General features: G+C 41.9%; 2 protein-coding genes across 2 annotated transcripts; one reads left to right on the top strand and one right to left on the bottom strand.

Annotated features, from left to right (window-relative positions):
• Positions 1–1,777: 1,777 nt before the first annotated feature.
• On the bottom strand, positions 1,778–17,521 carry SDCBP (syndecan binding protein). Its single transcript, XM_051772226.1, has 9 exons — positions 17,385–17,521; positions 12,902–12,983; positions 9,924–10,002; positions 7,329–7,438; positions 6,855–7,013; positions 5,395–5,570; positions 4,016–4,187; positions 3,371–3,462; positions 1,778–2,499 (listed from the first exon to the last, which is right to left on the bottom strand). Exons 2-9 carry the CDS (start codon positions 12,950–12,952, stop codon positions 2,445–2,447), a joined length of 894 nt encoding a protein of 297 aa, XP_051628186.1. The 5' UTR covers positions 12,953–12,983; positions 17,385–17,521; the 3' UTR covers positions 1,778–2,444.
• On the top strand, positions 13,722–17,662 carry LOC127465460 (translation initiation factor IF-2-like). The gene is made up of 4 exons (XM_051775977.1): positions 13,722–13,799; positions 16,525–16,788; positions 16,906–17,583; positions 17,627–17,662. Exons 1-4 carry the CDS (start codon positions 13,722–13,724, stop codon positions 17,660–17,662), a joined length of 1,056 nt encoding a protein of 351 aa, XP_051631937.1.
• Positions 17,663–18,196: the final 534 nt, after the last annotated feature.

Raw genomic sequence — 18,196 nt, 5'->3', positions numbered from 1 at the left:
AGTCCTGTGCCCATGAGCCTGAATTATACCTATGTTAGATGAAGTCAGCAATTACTGCCAGTGCATACTTGCCAAAGTGGTTCCAGAGACACATAATTTAGTAACCAAACAGTCCAATTAAAATTACTCCCAGGATGAATTTGATCACCACTAAAGCCTGAAGTGGTGTTGTGATGGTTTTCTCTTGGTTACCATAACTGAGAAAATAATTTGAGAAACAGGAATCTACACAATAAGGCTTTTCGTGACAGGCAGAGTTGAGCTTCCACTGCTAAACTTCAGTTATCCCAGAAAGAGCAGGTCTCTGGCTCAGATCCACAACCCTAAGCCTTCCCCCATCACTGCTTTTCCTACAAACTGGAAAAGCTGCAATTAGCTACACATGCTAATAAGGGACTGGCAGATGAGACTCCTTTTATTGCAGACTGCCAATCTCTGAACTGTTTCCCTTCTTCTTGATGTGATCTCTTATAAACATCTTTTGAAGTATTATCTCCCTTAAATGGACAAGCAAGTAAATAATTAAGATACCACCCTTCCCAGACCAAATCTGGATCCAGATCAGTTCTGAATGAACAGTTGAAGTGATTCCCCAAATCCATCTTAGAACAAATAATACCTATACTAAACTGAAGTTCGATGCTTTGGGCTACTGCCCACTATGAGGGAGACCAAAGTTCAGTAATCCTAAATTTCATAGCTGAAACCTGGAACATAACAGGGAGAAAAAAAAAAAAGAAAAAAGAAAAATCACTACAACTGGTATTTAACTTCAGATCACTGAACTTTAAAGTTTCAGCTGAATATGCCTATGACCTGTTGTGGTGGCTTGACCCCAACCAGCAGCTGAGCCACTACAGAGTTTCCCCCCTCACCCTGCCCACAGCAGGATGGGCAAGAGAATCAGAAGGGCAAAAGCTAGGAAAACTTGTGGATTGCAAGAGATGGTTTACTAAGTGAAGGGAAAAAAAAATAAAAAATTGATGCAAAGGTAATCACTCCCCAGATCCCACCAGCAGACTCATGCCCAGTCTCCAAGCAACAACTGCTTTGGAAAGATTCTCCCCAAAATTATTGCTGAGCATAATGTCAAAGGGTGTGGGATTTTCCCTTGCTCAGTTTGGGCCAGCTGTGCTTCCTCTCAGCCTCCTGACTCCCTAAGCCTGCTTACTGGGGGCAGGGGACAGAGTGAGAAGCAGGAAAGGCCTTGACACAGTTCAAGTACAGCTCAGCAACAGCAAACACACTGGTGTGTTATCATCCCTGCCCTGGTCACAAGCCTCAAACACAGCACCACACCAGCTGCTACAACAACAGTTAACTCCCTCACAGCCAGACCCAGCAAGCTGCAAACAGTTTTCAAATTAAATTCCAACTCTACAATTAGCATGTCTTGTAGCTGGCTTGTGTTGTAAGGGGCCTTAAAGATCATCTCATTCTAGCCCCTCTGCCAGGGGCAGGGACACCTTTCACTAGATCAGGTTGTTCAGAGCCCCATCCAGCCTGGCCTTGAACACTTTCAGGATGGGGCATCCACAACTTCCCTGGGCAGCCTGTTCCAGTGCCTCACCACCCCCACAGTGAAGAATTTCTTCCATTAAGCACATCTTGTTTAAAGTATCCCAGAGCTATCCTTCTAAAACATTTCAATGTCACAGGCAGTGAGCTTACTTAGATATTTTACACTGTATTTCCTGTCTTCATTGTTGCCTGCAACTGACCTCAATAAAACAAGCCTGTCTTAACTCATCTTAAGTATGCACACACACACAGGATCTAAAGTTTCAGTCATTTATTTGGTTATGTCTGAATCCTTAAAAGAACATGGTTAAGGCGAGAGATAAGCATATTAGTTACAATTTGTATAACAAGTGATAAAAAGATTTGAGTATCTGTACACTACTTTAATTACGCTTACTTACTGACTGATGCCTTGAGCTATATTCAGCTTAGCTGGCATTCTTGTGTAAACAGTATTTACTAGAACAAAAAATTAACTAGTACTAGCCATACTTCTAATACTCTATTTCAAATCTACTTTTGCAAACAAAAAGCAGTAAAAATACTCATTTGTCTTCAACATACAAAGCGCAGCATTGTCCTGGGTAACAACACGTAGCTTTGCAAGTGACACCTGGTTCCTTTAGTTGCAATGGCTTATAGTAATAGTAAGCTAAATAAGAGACCTAGGAAAAGAAGTCATAACACAACTGGAATTTCACATTTGTCAAGCATGTAAGGCTACGAGTTTTACAGTGTGTGAATAAATGAGATATGTTGAACGGTAACATTCCCAGCCATTATAGATGCAAATGCTTGATGCAGCATATCTTCTCTCAGCCCCCAGAAAGGCTCATGTGCAGAAGAAAGATCACTGAGTATAATAGCCCAAGTTTAGTGGAATCATCATTATATATATGTACACACACATCCATGGTGCAAGTTTAGACTTCAGGAACAGAGTGATCCATCAGGCTTTTCATGATGCTAGTTGCCATCCTAAATAAAAGGAAAAGGCATTCAGTTTTGTAAGACAACTGCAGAAGAACACTAATGCTTCTGCTCCCTGTATCTTTATCATTCCTAGCCCTTTAATACAAATTAAAAGCTGGACTTTTACTCCACTGTTTTTGAGAACAAATATGTTGCTACAGAAAGCTGCACCAAAGTGCACACACAGAAGAAAGAGAAGCCCACTCAACATTTCTATTAGTACCTGAGCTATACTGTCAATATCTTTTGGGATATGGGCATGTGTGCAGAGTACTATCCCAAGCACAAGGGAAGGAGGGGAAGGGGAAAGGTGGCTGTTAGAATGAAAACTGCCTTGTAGAAAGAGCCAAGGGGGTTAAAAAACCAACCAACCAAACAGGAAAAAAGACTCAATTATACCTGAAGCATTATTAATTTCGAGCAACTTCAAAAACATATTTTTGCAGGACAGATTTAGCTGTAGAAAGCCACTGTTGCCAAAGGATTAGAAAAAGCCCAACTATATCCTGCCAAGAATCATGTTTACGTCACCAGAATTTGTTGCACTAGAAACAATATTTTAGTTACAAGGTAACAAATACTTGTGGTATCCACATACTTGAAAGTTCTCACAAATTCAAGCTTAGTCAAAATATGTTTAGAAAGGGTTTTTCCAGACAGGAAAAGGCAAAGGATCATCACTAACATATGAATAGGTTAAAAACAGAAACAAGACATACAGTTTGAGCAAAACATCAGATTAAATAAGTTTTCAGACTCCCCCCTACCCCCTCCTCCAGTCTTCATGCAAAGTTTGTAATTAGAGCTTAGTGAGTTCATTTTATAGTCACTGTCACCTTGATTATAATTAACACCACGGCTGCTTTTTATTACCTACCTCTTTATTATATACTCATAAATACTGGAAGGCATGACAGTAATGGTCACTACATTTCCAGCTGTTGCCAAGATGTCTGCAACCTGGGGGTCCTGTTATTAAACAAAAAGTTATATGAGCACCACAACTTGAGCTGACCAATAAAAGCAGCAGTTCAAGAGCTTTTTCTAGACACATTTCATGCAACTTACGGGACCCACAACTACTTGCTTGGAATATTTAACCTTCAGGACAAATCACTGAACCTGCAATGCCACTTCATAGATATTTGATGCTAAGTATCTCACATGAACTGACTAGAGAAGGGATACAGACATCCTACACAGAATTCCTGCTAAAATGTGAGGCAGGCTGGCAGGAGGAAGCTTATTCTTAGTTTAGCCAGCAAAGTTAGACTACAGATAAAAACTGAAGGTCAGCCTCACCAGGTAGAGGCAGAGAGAAGGAATGAGTTGCACTGCCTACCAATACAAAACTGCAAAGAAGCCTCAAAACTTGTATCTCTCTCCAATCAAGTTACCTCTCATGACTGACTGACTATCTTATTTTTTATGAACATTAAACAATATATTACAAACCTTTTCCCTCTCCAAAACACAGATACTATATGCACCTAAAAAGCTCCCAGTTCTCCACATATTTTACCTTCAATCCAATTACATTCTGGCCATTAATTTCACAGATGTTGTGCTCTGTAAGAAGTCCATTTCTCGCAGCAGAACTGTCTTTCACTATTGAGGTTATTTTTCCATTCTTGAATATGAAGCCAACATGCCCTGAGCTGTCCTTATGCATAGTAATAATGCGTTCAAAAGGTCTAAAAAGAAATTTAAAATACAAAACAATGCTTTCAGTCTACTAAACCACAAAAGGAACCACATGCTATTTTAGCATCTTTGACTTAAAAAGTAATTGTACTCTGACTCATACATCAACTATAATGAAAAATAGTTGGGTTTAACTTTATTTTGTTAATATTGTTATATCGATATATACTTGTTTATAAACCTTACATGTTTTCCCTGTTCTACAGACATTCTGTACCATCTGGATTAATAATGCAAAGATCCCATACAACATCCACCCACCCACCACCACAAACAAACACACACAAATGTCCATTAAAAACTAAGTTTTCTCTACAAATGTTATAAGATAGATAAAATAACACAGGTAGTTTTAACAACTGTAGGCAGACCACGAGATTCTGGAGCATAAGGTTTCCCCAACAACATTTCTACTGCTTTACAGACAATAAGCCTTTAAACTGTGTCTTAAAAAAGCAGTAAATATAGGAAGGGGGTGGGGAGTTGGGCACAGAAGTGGTAGGCACAGCAGGGAATCTATCACCAGAGTATTTTGATTCAATACATGGTAGAAGTAGCTGCCCTCCACTGGATCAAATTTGGTTCTTAAGCAAGAATAAACCTGGAAAAGGCTTTGAGACATATACCTCATATCAAGCATCATCTGTCTTCTTGCAGCCTACAGACCTTAAATTGAATCTGACCTGTTGTTACTACATACAACTATCTACAAGCCTGTCATTTAATACAATTGAAAATCTGTATGGGTTCATCAAGCACACTGTTAGTAAAACTGGCATTAAGTCATATGTAAGCCGAGTTCACAAGAAAACTACCATGCTAAATAAAATGTAAATTTGTCCCTTAATACAGCAAATATTTTGGTACTCTTGTTTCATTTAGTATAAGCGAAAGTTGAGTTGTATTGTTAAAAAAGCACAGAAGTCTTCAATTCAGGGTTTAAGTTTAACCTGTGTTACCACTCACTAGTTTATCTTGGAAAAACATTATGCCTCATCATACTCAGGAAGTTTACAAGTTAAGAACCACTTTGATTGTTCCCCACAAAAGGGAACATTTCTGAGGATCTTTACTGCTAAGTACATAGACAAACAGATTTTTTTATGCCTGCAGTCCTGCTAAAGCAAGGGGAGACCCAAGCCCCACAGAATTACTCCGAGACGGATAATGACAATCCGTATCTGCAGCTAGCTTTACCTGTCCCGAATGATCATTGAAATCCTTTCTGCAGAAGCCTGTTTCAGAACTTTATGTGCTTTATCAGAACTCCATCCTGCACAGTTTTCACCGTTGATCTGCAGAACTTGGTCCCCAAACCGCAGACCAGCAAGGGATGCTGGAGAGTTTGCCTGAACTAACTGGACAAATATACCCTGCAAAAGAGAAAAAAAAAAAGAGGAGAGAAGTTCTTCCTTAAAGATGAAGACCAGTGACAGAGCACACAGCCCTTTAAAGTTTCCCATTCTCTATGCAATACCAGCCAAACAGACAGAAGGACTTGCTAATTATTATTAAGGAGCATTTTTGAAATATCAGTCTGTTTAGAGATGTGTTTAAAAGTCTGACAGATAATTAATGCTAGAATAAAGTTTGAAAATGAACAAATCTGTTCTGTCTAGATCTCTAAACAAACAAAAAAAAAAGAGCTAATTGAATTGAATTCTTACGCGAAGGGGTAAATACTTTCCTGTTTTAACAGGAAATCTGAACAACTGGACCACCACAAACTGGTGGTAAATTTGCATATCTGAGCTGCATTTAACTAATATTTCCCTTGCCAGACACTGGAGTCTGTATATAGCTGGAGAAATAGATGAGCACTGCTAGAAACAACATAGCAAATTTCTCCTTCTTTCACAACCCCGTTAGCTTTCAACTTTTTAATCAACTACGACTTGTTACTACCTCAGGTAAAAAAACAAGACTATTTCTAGTCAAAGTACCCCAACAAACCAAGTAAAGCGTATCAAAGCAAAGTATAAATAATAGTTCTGGGGAGAAGTGGTGTTAAAAAAAACCCCAACACCACCCCATGCTACCCTGAGAAAACCCCATTTGCTGCGTTAGCAGGACTACAAGAAGCATTTTAACTCTATATGCTACAGTCAGTTTAATTTTTTTAAAACATTCAGATTAAATGGCCTTGCCATGTTAAAAAAAAAACAAACCAAAAACCCAAAACAAAACACATCTAAGAAAACACAAACAGAGTAGCATTTTCCATGTTGAGAATCAAAAGATCCTGAAACAGAAGCTTCAGACCATGTTTAAGGACCTTCTCTAGAAGAGGAAATACTTCTAAGCCGTGGGCAGTTCTCTGCATTCTGCTGAACATTAAGTACTGCCCAGTATTTCCACAGAGACAAGAAGTCCTGAACTTCTAAAAAGTATCACAGCAGGTATGCATGTTCTAAAGCAGAAAATAAATATTACAAGTAATTTTCAGGTGTTATAAAACATATGTCACTAAATTGCCACAGTAAATTCAGATCCGAGTCCAGACAGCTGGAAATCTAGTTACGGATCTAATGAAGGACTAAAATTCTGCTAATGGAAAGCACTATACAGAAGACAATTTTGTGACCATACATTAACTTCTCTACTAAATTAGTTCAGCAAGAAGATCTCTAGAGGCAAAAGCAAGCTTCTACACTTACATTGTCAACAGACTTTAGGCGAAGCCCAATTTTGCCATCTTGATCTTTACACAGAATTGCTTCACGGATGCCTTGCTTAATTTCTGCTCTGCGAATTCCAATATCATTTCCAGTCACTGGAGCTACCATGTAATTAGTAGAAGGTCTTGTTACCAGTTGCTGATTAAAACAAAACAGCCAGACAACTTAGTTTCAACTTTCAAAAATAGCTATATGTCAGTTTATATGAAGTAATATTTACAAAAAACAGTACACAAATTAAATCACAACACCAGCTCTCCCCCACCCCCTCCCAGCACTGGAAACATAAAGCTCAGTTTAAGACCAGATTAAAATAGGCACTGTTACTTACAACAATTCACCACTCAGTCAAGTATGGTACTTAAGACAAATAACAGTCTGCTCTTTAGAATGCTAGATACATATTTAGTCTTTATACTTTTGCTTTCTAAAACATGCTTGACTGGTACCTACACCCTGTGGCTGAGCAACTGCTGCCACTGGTAAGTTTCTCTGCACCTCTTCCTCACTGAGGCTCAGGCCCATATACTGAGAGAGTTCTGGATACAATCTGGGGTATAAGCCTATAGAAGAAAAACAAAACAATAATAAATCAATACATGTTGGTTTAACAGAAAGAGCAGTTACTGCTTTTATGTGTAAATTACTTCAACAAATCTTGTGCTATTTTAATTATTTAATTGGAAAATTATGACAGAAAACTCAATTCAATCAAGACTGGTTTAGAAGAACAACCAAAAAAAGTAGCACTTCTGAGATAAAGAGTTTACAGTGAAGTTTCAGTTTCAGTTACTCCGTTCATTCTTTACAGCACAAACAACATAAGACATGAGGTGACAGGTTCCAAAACCAACACTGTGCTCAGTCCATGACGACATGCTTACCCTTCAGAGCTTTTGGGCAATTAGTGGGAAACTACTCTCCCTCCTACCCCCAAACCAGGTGCGTTGAAGAACACACACAGACTTTCCACCAAGTTCAAAACAGCACTTGCAAGAGGCATCCATGCCAAGGATACTCCAGATCCCAGGCATGGGAGGGTTTCTACAGAAGTCTCCTGGTTGTAAGGTCAGCTCTACAGGCTGCTCTGAATCTCCATAACAAAGTAGCTGTCATTTTCTCACAGCTTCAAAATGAAGGGGCTTTAGACATGCCTCTCAACAAGAAAAACCACACACAGCCCTTAAAATATCCTGCCATACTCAAGAGGAGTGAGATGCAGGGAGTGGAAGGAAAGTAAGTTGAACTGACAGACTTGTCAGACCTTGAGTTGAACAAGTCCAGAAATAAGACTGATATTGCTCTTGACATTCCACAGATCATTAACTGGTGCCATTTAACAAGTGGCAGTTATGAGAACACTTGAGTCCACACAACGTTCTTACTGAATCAGTGGGGACAGAAAAGGCTGCTTGGACAGAGAGGTGGTGCAAAGGATGACTTCAGAAGCAAACAGCCTCCCCAGTACACAAAGCTTAGGTTTCTAGGGTTCATTTATGGGTATATGTATAAAAACAGCTATTATAAACTATTTGACCAGCAATGGTCAAATTTTCTGGGAAGGAACAAGGGTTACTGCAAGGTGAACGCCAGTTCAAACAACACTTTTTTTCTCTTCAATACACTGCTTCCCATGGGAGCTCTCTGACCATATCTCTGGACTAATCTCTTAAATCGCAGTTTCAGCAATATTGATTAATAAGCTTTTCATGAATGAATTTTCTACTTTTGCTTACTTTTTCAAGCACATAGGATTACACACAACACTGCACAAAATTTCTGCAGCTACCCAATTTTTCTGTTTTGTTCTCCATTAAAGACCACAACATATGATGCATCTTTACTGGCTATATTACATTCTCATTTAAAACAGAGAGAGCTCCAAATAGCAGAACATATCCAAAAGCTCTTGATGTTGTAAAGTCTCCTGTCTCTGCCAGGACAGAGGAATTTCCAGGGGGGTTTGGCACATCCTATAGATGATGTACGTCTCCCTTCATTTGGGATATATTGAACGATTAATGACTCTACAGCCACAAACAGTTTCTGAGCAATTCTCACACAGGCTGATGTCAAAATTATGGTTTTGTGTCTGCTGGCCAAATAACTACATGAGAATTCAAACTCTAGACAGCAGAAAGGACGCTGCCAAGAAGGGACTGCTGAAGCAAAATCAAATCTGGTCTGGTGAGGTTAGGCCAGTATCTATTCCAGAAAGTTGCCTCTGGTAGATCCTATCTGGTGAGCTATCCAAACTCCTGCCCTAAAGTCATCTTAGACACACAAGCGCCCAGAGAACTGGGGACAAAGTTATATCCACCAAGTTTTAATATCTGGTCCACCAGTATTCTTGACAGCCATTCCAGCACTGCTGCTGGTCAGAGGCTTTAGGCCTTTCAGATCAAGGGTAACTTACTAATCCAGAGTTCTGACCTCAAACATACCTGTGCACCTTCATGGATGTACATGTGCATGGGAGAAAAGAAGAATAAATGGGTACAAGTCATTCAGCTTTAGATCTGATGGATTCCCCACCAGACAGTTGATTCCAAAATCTGCTGGAAGCTTTATACTGATTGCAGGACAAGACTTAGCGCCACTTTCCTGGGCACTTCTCTTTTGACAGAGATTTGTGTTTGTCTGTCCCTAAGCAAGCTCATATGGAGAAGAATGACACTCAGACACATGCTGACCTCTAAATCTTACAAATATATAGGTGGATAAATAAGGACAACAAGGTGTCTGAGGTAAGAGTTAAAAAGAGCTCAATGGTACCAACAACAAATCTTATTATGTTAGGCTCACTTGGAAAAGGTTTCAAAAAGAGATGGGTGAGTGCTTGCCACAACTTCCTTTTATAAGCAAACACTGTTTTTTTGACTCTTATAGCACCTTACCAAGGTGGGTGTTGGCATTTCCAAAAAGACATGGTCTTGCCCTTTGTAAACAGGGTTACATATTTATAGGTATTTCTGACTGTACTGTTAACTTCAGTACTTCGTAACCGCTTTCCACAACATTAGGATACTATACAGTACATGAGCTTACCTCCATCATGAGGAATTGGAGCAGAAGCTTCAGACAAGATTGCTGGATTAGCTGGATTTGAAGAAAAGGCAGTCTGAGCCTAAAAGCAAAGAAACTCACATATGTTATCTTGTACAAGAAAAACAAAATCTTTATTATGCAGACAGAAGACTCAAAATTTTCTTTTGTACATGCTAGTTACTATTTATCTTGAAGTGCTGAAGTCAATCTTTTTATTTGAAATAAATAGCTTCAATACAACATGCTATAGTAGTATCACAACTTCTTCAGTAGGTGAACTCATATCTTCCTCAGAAACAAATCTACAATTATAATGCAGAGAGGCTTTACCATCAGCCTGTTCTGTTTTTGTCATCAAGCAAGTTAAAGAGCCTTAAAGGACTCATTAAACTTGGCTGACAAAGCTTTATAACGTTAAGTTTTAGGGTATGACCTTTGGCAGAGTGTTTTGCAATTACTTTCTCATCTGGATAGCAGCAGTTTTACCTCTTCACCATGTACGGATGTTATTAGTGAGATCTACTGAAGTCCCTTTCAAGTGTCAAGTTCCACACAATCCAATGTTACTGGTTTAATATCTTCTGAAAGAAGTAGACCTTCTAAGATGATTTTTCTACAGCACTTGCCAGTACAGCGAACGCATAAAGCTTAATTTCTGCATTGCTGACTGACTCACAAATATAAGAGACCTTATTTAAGTAAGCCAGTTTCCTTCCTTCTCAGTACCTCAGCTACTATTTTTTGGCCCTGTGTAATCGTGACTAGTGAAAAACACTGCCTTACAGAGGCCTGTTAAGCGTGATGGAAATAGCTCTCCCAATAACTTTCCTGAGATTGAATGTCAAAGGTGGGGGAGAAATTACTAAATGCACAGTGAAACATCATGCTGAACAGGACACATAAATCATCTAACACAACACGACAGCCAAATTACTTCATGATGTTAAGGAAATGCATAAAAATAGAAGACTTCTTAGTTCTGTACACTCCAGGAAGTTGTCTTCAGAAAAACGTCTCACAGCAAGAATGACTCATTATTTAGTAACATCACATGTACTTAAAAGAATAGGCTCCAACTCAAATGAGGACAAAAAGAACAGGTTAGAATAATATTTAATGTAACAAGTCCATTTGTTTTAACCTGCAGTCATTTTAATCTCACTTCCTTGTTGTGGATACAGATACTGTCTTTCTGTACTCTGCCTGCTTTTCTTCTAATAATGCTCTGAGATGTTTTTAAAGAGATAGCATTTTATAATGCACTACTTGGGAGAGGCAAATAATTTAGCCTTTGATGCCAGCAGATCAAGGGAGGTGATTCTGCCCCTCTACTCTGTCCTTGTGAGACCCCATTTGGAATGCTGCGTCCTGTGCTGGGGTCCCCAGCACAGGAAAGACACAGACCTGTTGGAGAGGTCCAGAGGAAACAATCACTGAAATGATGAGGGGGGTAGAACACCTCTCCTGTGAGAAAAGGCTGAGAGAGCTGGGGCTGTTCAGCATGGAGAAAAGAAGGCTCTGGGGAGACCTTATAGCAGAGTTTCAGTACCTAAAGGGGGCTTATAGGAAAGATGGGGACAGACATTTTAGCAGGGCCTGTTGTGATAGGACAAGGGGTAACGGTTTTAAACTAAAAGAGGGTAGATTCAGACTAGATATAAAAAAGAAGTTTTTTTTAAATGAGGGTGGTGAAGCACTGGAACAGACTGCCTAGAAAGGTCACAGATGCCCCAACCCTGGAGACATTCAAGGTCAGACTGGACTGGGCTCTGATCAAGTTGAAGATGTCCCTGCTCGTTTCTATGAAACATATCAGTGAAAATGGAATGGCTTACTGATTACATTTATTACAATTTCCCATTGTAATATATAAACCCTAGCAGCTGGTCAATAAAAGGACAAAGAAGCACATTCTTGGCTCCAGGCTACTCATTTTTCAGTTCAGCATTACCTAACTGTAGATAAAGGACTTTGGTAAGATAAGAAGAATGGAGTGGGTGGACACAACAAAGAGAAATCCCAACATAGCACCCACAACTTCAAAAGCCCCACCCCACACATACAAACACAGGTGAGACAAGGCACTGCACTTTGGGATAGCACAGCAGAGTTAACAAGCTGTTCTATGCAGTTTGCTTGACTGCTTCCCAATGAGAACAGCAAAGACAGAAGTAGTAGTCACCTTAAAACTCAGTATAACTCCTCGCCTTTGCTTAAACTGGGAGGGAGTGCAAGTTAAGTTCAGGAAAAGGTAAAACATTGAAGAAAGCAAGGAAACCTTTTGTGAAATATATTCGTGTCAAATTTCTCATAGAGTTTTTAATCCATTAAAATGCTTTCCACCATTTTGTTTCATAGGTATTTTTTTAGTCCTCATCATGTCTAATAATAAAACGACCAATATTCTTATACATAAAGGGTTTTACACAAATGTGATAATCTTGGATGTCCTGAGAGACCTGGTTACTACCAAGAAATAGCCAGTGGACAAGTCTGTGATTCTAGACAGCATTAAGACAGCCAGTGCTTCTTTTTTTTTGGGGTGCTCAAATGACCAAGAAAGCCTTCTGACACGGATTTGGACAGTGGGAGTGAGACAGTTAATTAGTTCAGTCATCATATCAGAGCCGAAGTATGTGAAGAGACTATGTTTGTCTACTTAAGACCAAGTATCTATGCTTCAAAAAACCCCAGCATATCAACATATTGAAGGTCATCCACAGCATTTATGCTTGTTCAGCAGACTGCCCAACATGAATATAAATGAATATATAAAAATTTAAAAATAAATATATCCAGGCAGTAAATTAAGCATTAATGACATTATATCAAGCTACAAAGTAAAGAGCTTGCCTTTCCCCTTTACAGTACAATGGTAAAACAAGTTCCCAACCACAATACATCTCCCCTTACCTAGATTAAATATCATCAGATATATTACTATCATCAGAACTCATCTTTTTTAAAGTCCACCATACCTGAATAACTTTGTCCACCTTCAGATCTTCTAGGGAAGGATAGAGAGACATTTTGATGAAATCTCACTAGGCAAAGGGAAGACTGAAAAAAAAACAAATGGGAAAGCAAACAAACAACATGGTTAGCTGTCAGATATTTACTGAGTTTACAACTTAAAAAAACTTAAAAAAGAAAAATAAACCAGACAAAGTGCCAAATAAGTGATCTGTGACTTGCAAGCCAGCACTAAAGATACCTGACACTGCAGATAAATTCCATTACGACTGCCCATTTAATCTGTTATCAATAGCAGGCTTTGGGTAATAGGTTTTATTTAATGTACTTATGACTGTGAAAGTTAAGTCTCAACAATGAGAAAGCCTATACAGAGAAAACCACTTCACAGGAAGCATTGCAAAGACAGACTTCAGGAGGCCAGGATGCAATAATAATGAGGGTTAAGAGGAAAAAGCTAATCGCACTCCTTCTAATTGGGGCAGTATTTTATATAAAACTGCAGAAGCTTTCCCTCTGTTATCCAAAATATCTAAACACTTTCATCAGTTCTGATATTCCAGTGATCTGGTTTAGGTTGGAATAGAGATAATGTTCTTCCCAGTAGCTGGTACAGTACTGTGTTTTGGATTTAGGATGAGAACAATGTTGATAACACACTGACTGTTTTAGTGTAAACACTATTTAGCCACAACTGAGTCCAGGACTTTTCAGCTTCTCATGCCCTGCCAGCGAGAAAGATGGAGGGGCACAGAGCTGGGAGGAGACAGAGCCAGGACAGCTGGCCCAAACTGGCCAAAGGGATATTCCATGCCATATGGCATCATGCTCATAGATAAAGTGGGGAAGAAACAGGGCCAAAGGCCACTGCTTGTGAACTGGCTGGGCATTGGTCAGCGAGTGGTGAGCAGGGGCAATGTGCATCACTCATTTTATATATTCCAACTCTGTTACTATTTTTTTTTCCTTCCTTTTCTGTTCCATTAAACTATCTTTACATAACCCATGGGTTCACTCTTTTACTCTTCTAATTCTCTCCCTCCATCCTGCTGGGGCAGGGGGATCCAGCAAGCAGCTGTGTGGCCCTTAGTTGCTGGCTGGGGTTACACCATGAGATCCAGCGAGAAGCCACTAACTGGCTTCCTATGTCCATTTGCAACAGAGTAATTACAGCAAGAGACCATAAACCAGGAAGATTGAGTCAGTGGTGAGTTTCAAAACACAGAGACTCCAGGCTGGCTCTCATGTAATGCTGGGAGAGCCTTGTGACAACTTATCAGGAATTACTACAACAAAACCAAGGGGAAGAGAAACCCAAGCAAAACCAAAAAAGATAAACCACTTCACATGATTTTCTAAGGCACCACACTGACATCCAGCTCTGTTAGAGCTTGTCACCTGAGGCTTCAGGAAATTCCATTTTTCCAAAGCTCTTTCACACTCTCCCTGAGATCAGCTGAACTTCTGAAAACCATAATAAAACACTCCACAACAGTATATGGGAACATTTCAATAAGGGGGGTAGAGAGGGATAGAAACCGAAAACAACAAAATGTGGTACAGTTTTGCAAGTTATAGAAGGCACTGAGAACACAGTTAATGAGGAAGATTTATTAAAAGCTTTTGGTTTGGGGATTCATTTTCTCATCCAAAGAACAGAGGTCCTTATTCATGCAGCAATTTAGCAAAAATTCCAGACTAAAAGTGACCGCTGCATAAATCCTTGAGCTACTGCTTCTCTAAGTGCAGATATTAAGTTGATTTCTAAATGAACACCACACACAGAGATGCCTAATGTGATATTGCAGTAACACAAAGGACATCTCTTCATATTACACTAAGCTCATCAACAGCTTTTATGCATGTTCAGCAGAGTGTCCAACAGCTCCAGTATCATCTCAAACTACAATTAAAACTTAAAAAAAGCATGCCCTAAATGTGACAGAAATCTAAACTGTGAACATGTGGACCATTATATTGTAATAATTAATTGCCACTGACATTTTTGACTAACTGATGCAACTAAACCAAATACAGTTAAAGCCTGGAAGCTTTATAAACTAAACATACACATTTAAAGCCCGTTTAAAGTTCTGTTTTAATCCAGCATTGACCTCAAACAACCAAGTGCTTTTGCTCATCCCAAATGAGTAACAGCAAACGTAAGCCCAAGCCCAGTAAACCCTGTGGTCAGGAAAGCTGTGCCTGAATGCTGCATTCCGCTGCAAACACCACTCAGACTCGACATCTTCTGTGCTACAGCAGCTCTCATAGATTCAGGTGCTGGCCCAAGCACTGGCACACATTCAAAGCCAGCACACCCCCAGCAGCAGGCAGGAAAAGAGGGCAGGCCAAGGACAGTGTGTTCCCAAAGAAGTCACCCCGTGGCAGGGCAATCAGGGACACAACAGCAGCACTTTGCAGTTGGTGATCTCCAGCATCCACACAGCAGTAGAGAACAGCACAAGGAGTGCTGGGTCCCCTGTCCCAGTGACCAACTTCCATGGTACACCCTGGCCAGCTTTAGTTCTTCTCCACAGACCAGTCTCACTCTGCACGCAATTACTGGTTACATTTGTCACAGACACGCAACTTCAACATTCCTCTAGTTTATAGGGAGGATCAAAGTTCTTTCTGTAGAAAAGCACTAGCAAAGCTAAACATATATTAATTCTCAGATCACATATGATGACACTCCAGCAGCTTATCCCGCCACTTGACAATCCCCTCCCCAGTCAAGGGCTCACAAACCCAAGTGTCTGTCACCAAGGATCTACTGGGCTAGTTCCTTCATCATAATCCCACCAGTTGGTGGCTTTGGTTTTCCAATTAGAGAGAATAACTGCCACCATTGTAAATGCATTCAGTGAGCTCAAAACTTTGCATACGGTATTTTCAATTTCTGCAGTAGCAGTTGTAACACAAATACCTCTCGTCAGGTAATGCAAGAGCCAAAAAAAAATAGTGCACTTGGTTTCAAATAAGATTTTTAAATAACAATTGCCAGTGGTAGGGACCACCAGTAACTGCAGGAAGAACTTGCCCATGGCTTCTGTGGAGCTGTGCACAGTTATAAACACGAGTTTCAGCAGGCGCTGTAACAGTTTTAGGCAATGACCACAAAAGGTGAGTCAGTACAACCTCCTTTTCTTTCAAAAATCTACAACATCAGAATCGTCTTCCTCGACCATTTCCATACGTCCATGTATTGTGAGGAGCACAAGTGTTTAGGAAAGTAAAAGTGAAAGCCAAAGGAAGAGCGTGGGGGCAAGAGGGGCTGCCATAACCCAGCTAGTGACCTGCAAAACCTGGAATTAAAAGACCTCTCCCCACTTCTCAGTACCCTTGGCTGGAAAGACTGACTGCCAGTGCCAGCACTTCCCACTAAGAAGATCCTGTTTGCCAAAGGGAAGTGCCGGGCCACTGGTCGGAGACCTGTGAAACGCGTCACTCGTGACACCCTGAGCCTGCCAGCAGGAAGTCTTGAGGGTGGGAGTGATCCCGAACTGCTCTCTGTGGCGTGGCTGGGAGAAGACGGGCTCCCCGACACATTCTCCCGGTCGGAAAGCATGGAGCTGAACACAAACAACACAGGATCCTGCTGAACTCCAACCTGGCCAGCCTGTAGTGTCCGCTGTCTCTGAAAGCACCTCCAGCCAATACTGGGGAAGGGGAAAAATCAAACCAAAACAAAAAGCGCTACCCCGAGTGCTTTCCGCCTGTGGCCCGTGGAGAGATTACAGCAGGCCACAATGTCGGCACCTATATTGAACACTGGTTCCCCTTTCCACACTTTAGAAGCTTAAGAGCCCCAGAATTCGTCTTTAAAGCAGATGCAGGACAACACCTCCTGGAGGTCAGGCTGAGACATCAGGAACCGAGGAACTGTTTTGTAAGACACGTTCTCCACTAATAACTCGGTATTTCCCTCCTGATACATATCTAATTAGCCTCGAAGCAATTGTCCTCATTATCCACTCACCTCCGAAACCTGCTGCCTCCATTTCAGATCCGAAGCTGGGCCCGCCTGCCCGAAAAGGCACGGCGTATCCACCCCACCCCTGCAGCACCATCCAGCCCGTCTGAAGAGCAGTTACTACAAATGTCCGAGCCTCCTCCGAGCCTACTCTCTGCAACGACCCCGGAGCCCGAACGGGAGGTCAGAAGACGCCCCCAGACCGCGGAGGGACGCGGGGGCTTATTCACTCGCCGTTTTCCCTGTCTGCGGGCGGAGGAGCCCCTCGGGCCGGCAGGAGCCTTTCCCCCCGCCCCCGGCCGGCTGCAGGGAGCGGCGGCCCCGCAGGAGCACGACGCGGCCCCGCGGGGGCCAACACGGCCCTCGCCAGCAGAGCCGCCCGGCACCGGCCGCCCCCTCCCCGCTCCGCCATGCCCGGCCCGCAGCCCCCCGCCCACCCCTGAGGACCGGCCGCCGCACAAAGGGCCGCGGGGACGGGACCCCCCCCCCCGCCGGTCTCCGCCCTCCTTTACCTGCGGTCCGGGGGGTCGGTGGTTGCCGCTGGTCGGAGCCCTGAGCGCGGAGAGGGGCGGCGGCACCGGCTCCGAAAATCCCGGCAGCGCAGCGGTGAGCGGGGCGGGGGCGGCGGCGACGTGGGACCGGCCCCGCGCATGCTCCGGGCCCGCGGCCGGGACTGTCCGCTGGGCTCCGGGGCCGAGGGGCGAGAGAGGGGTGGAGACGGCCTCGCTCTCCTCTGGCCGCTTGTTTCGTTTAGAATCACAGAATCATCAAAGTTGGAGGAGACCTTTAAGATCATCAAGTCCAACCGCCCACCCAGCACTACCTCTGTAACCCCTAAACCGCATCACGCAGCGCCAGATCCAGGCGCCTCTTGAATGCCTCCGGGGATGGCGACTCGACCACCTCCCTGGGCAACCTATTCCAACGCCTGAACACCGTAACAGTTAAAAAAATTTTTCTAATACTTAATCTGAATCTGTCTCAGGCCATCTCCCCTAGTCCTCTCACTGCAGGCACGGCAGAAGAGACCGACCTCCACCCCCCCACCCCTCCTTTCAGGCAGCTGTAGCGAGCAATGAGGTACCTCCTGAGCCTCTTTGTCTGAGACTTACCCCTGGCTTGCTTTCTTTTTCTACTGCCTTTGCCTCAATCATTTGCTGTTATTGGTTCACAGCTGTTGTCTTCGTGGAGGAAAAAGTATAATTTTCTGCTCATTTTCCAACTTTTTTGGTTTGGTTTGGGGTTTTGCTTTGGATTTTTGTTTTGGTTTTTTTTTTTTTTTTTTTTTTTTTTTTTTTTTTTTTTTGGGGGGGGGGGTTTCTCC

Source organism: Manacus candei, unplaced genomic scaffold (genome assembly GCF_025592945.1).
Source record: "Manacus candei isolate 608988 ecotype Guabito, Panama unplaced genomic scaffold, ASM2559294v1 h1tg000008l, whole genome shotgun sequence".
Taxonomy (NCBI): domain Eukaryota; kingdom Metazoa; phylum Chordata; class Aves; order Passeriformes; family Pipridae; genus Manacus; species Manacus candei.
This window is presented reverse-complemented; position numbering and strand designations above follow the sequence as displayed.

What these genes read in the sequence shown, in the direction of transcription:
- SDCBP (XM_051772226.1), bottom strand. Translation starts at nt 12,952, where the DNA reads ATGTCTCTCTATCCTTCCCTAGAAGATCTGAAGGTGGACAAAGTTATT. An exon ending in AGGTGGACAAAGTTATTCAG is followed by an intron (nt 10,003 to 12,901) that starts GTATGGTGGACT and finishes CTTTGCTTTTAG; the next exon opens with GCTCAGACTGCCTTTTCTTC. An exon ending in TCCAATTCCTCATGATGGAG is followed by an intron (nt 7,439 to 9,923) that starts GTAAGCTCATGT and finishes TTTCTTCTATAG; the next exon opens with GCTTATACCCCAGATTGTAT.
- LOC127465460 (XM_051775977.1), top strand. Translation starts at nt 13,722, where the DNA reads ATGCTCATAGATAAAGTGGGGAAGAAACAGGGCCAAAGGCCACTGCTT. An exon ending in TGGGCATTGGTCAGCGAGTG is followed by an intron (nt 13,800 to 16,524) that starts GTGAGCAGGGGC and finishes GCCAGCCTGTAG; the next exon opens with TGTCCGCTGTCTCTGAAAGC. An exon ending in GGCCGAGGGGCGAGAGAGGG is followed by an intron (nt 17,584 to 17,626) that starts GTGGAGACGGCC and finishes TGTTTCGTTTAG; the next exon opens with AATCACAGAATCATCAAAGT.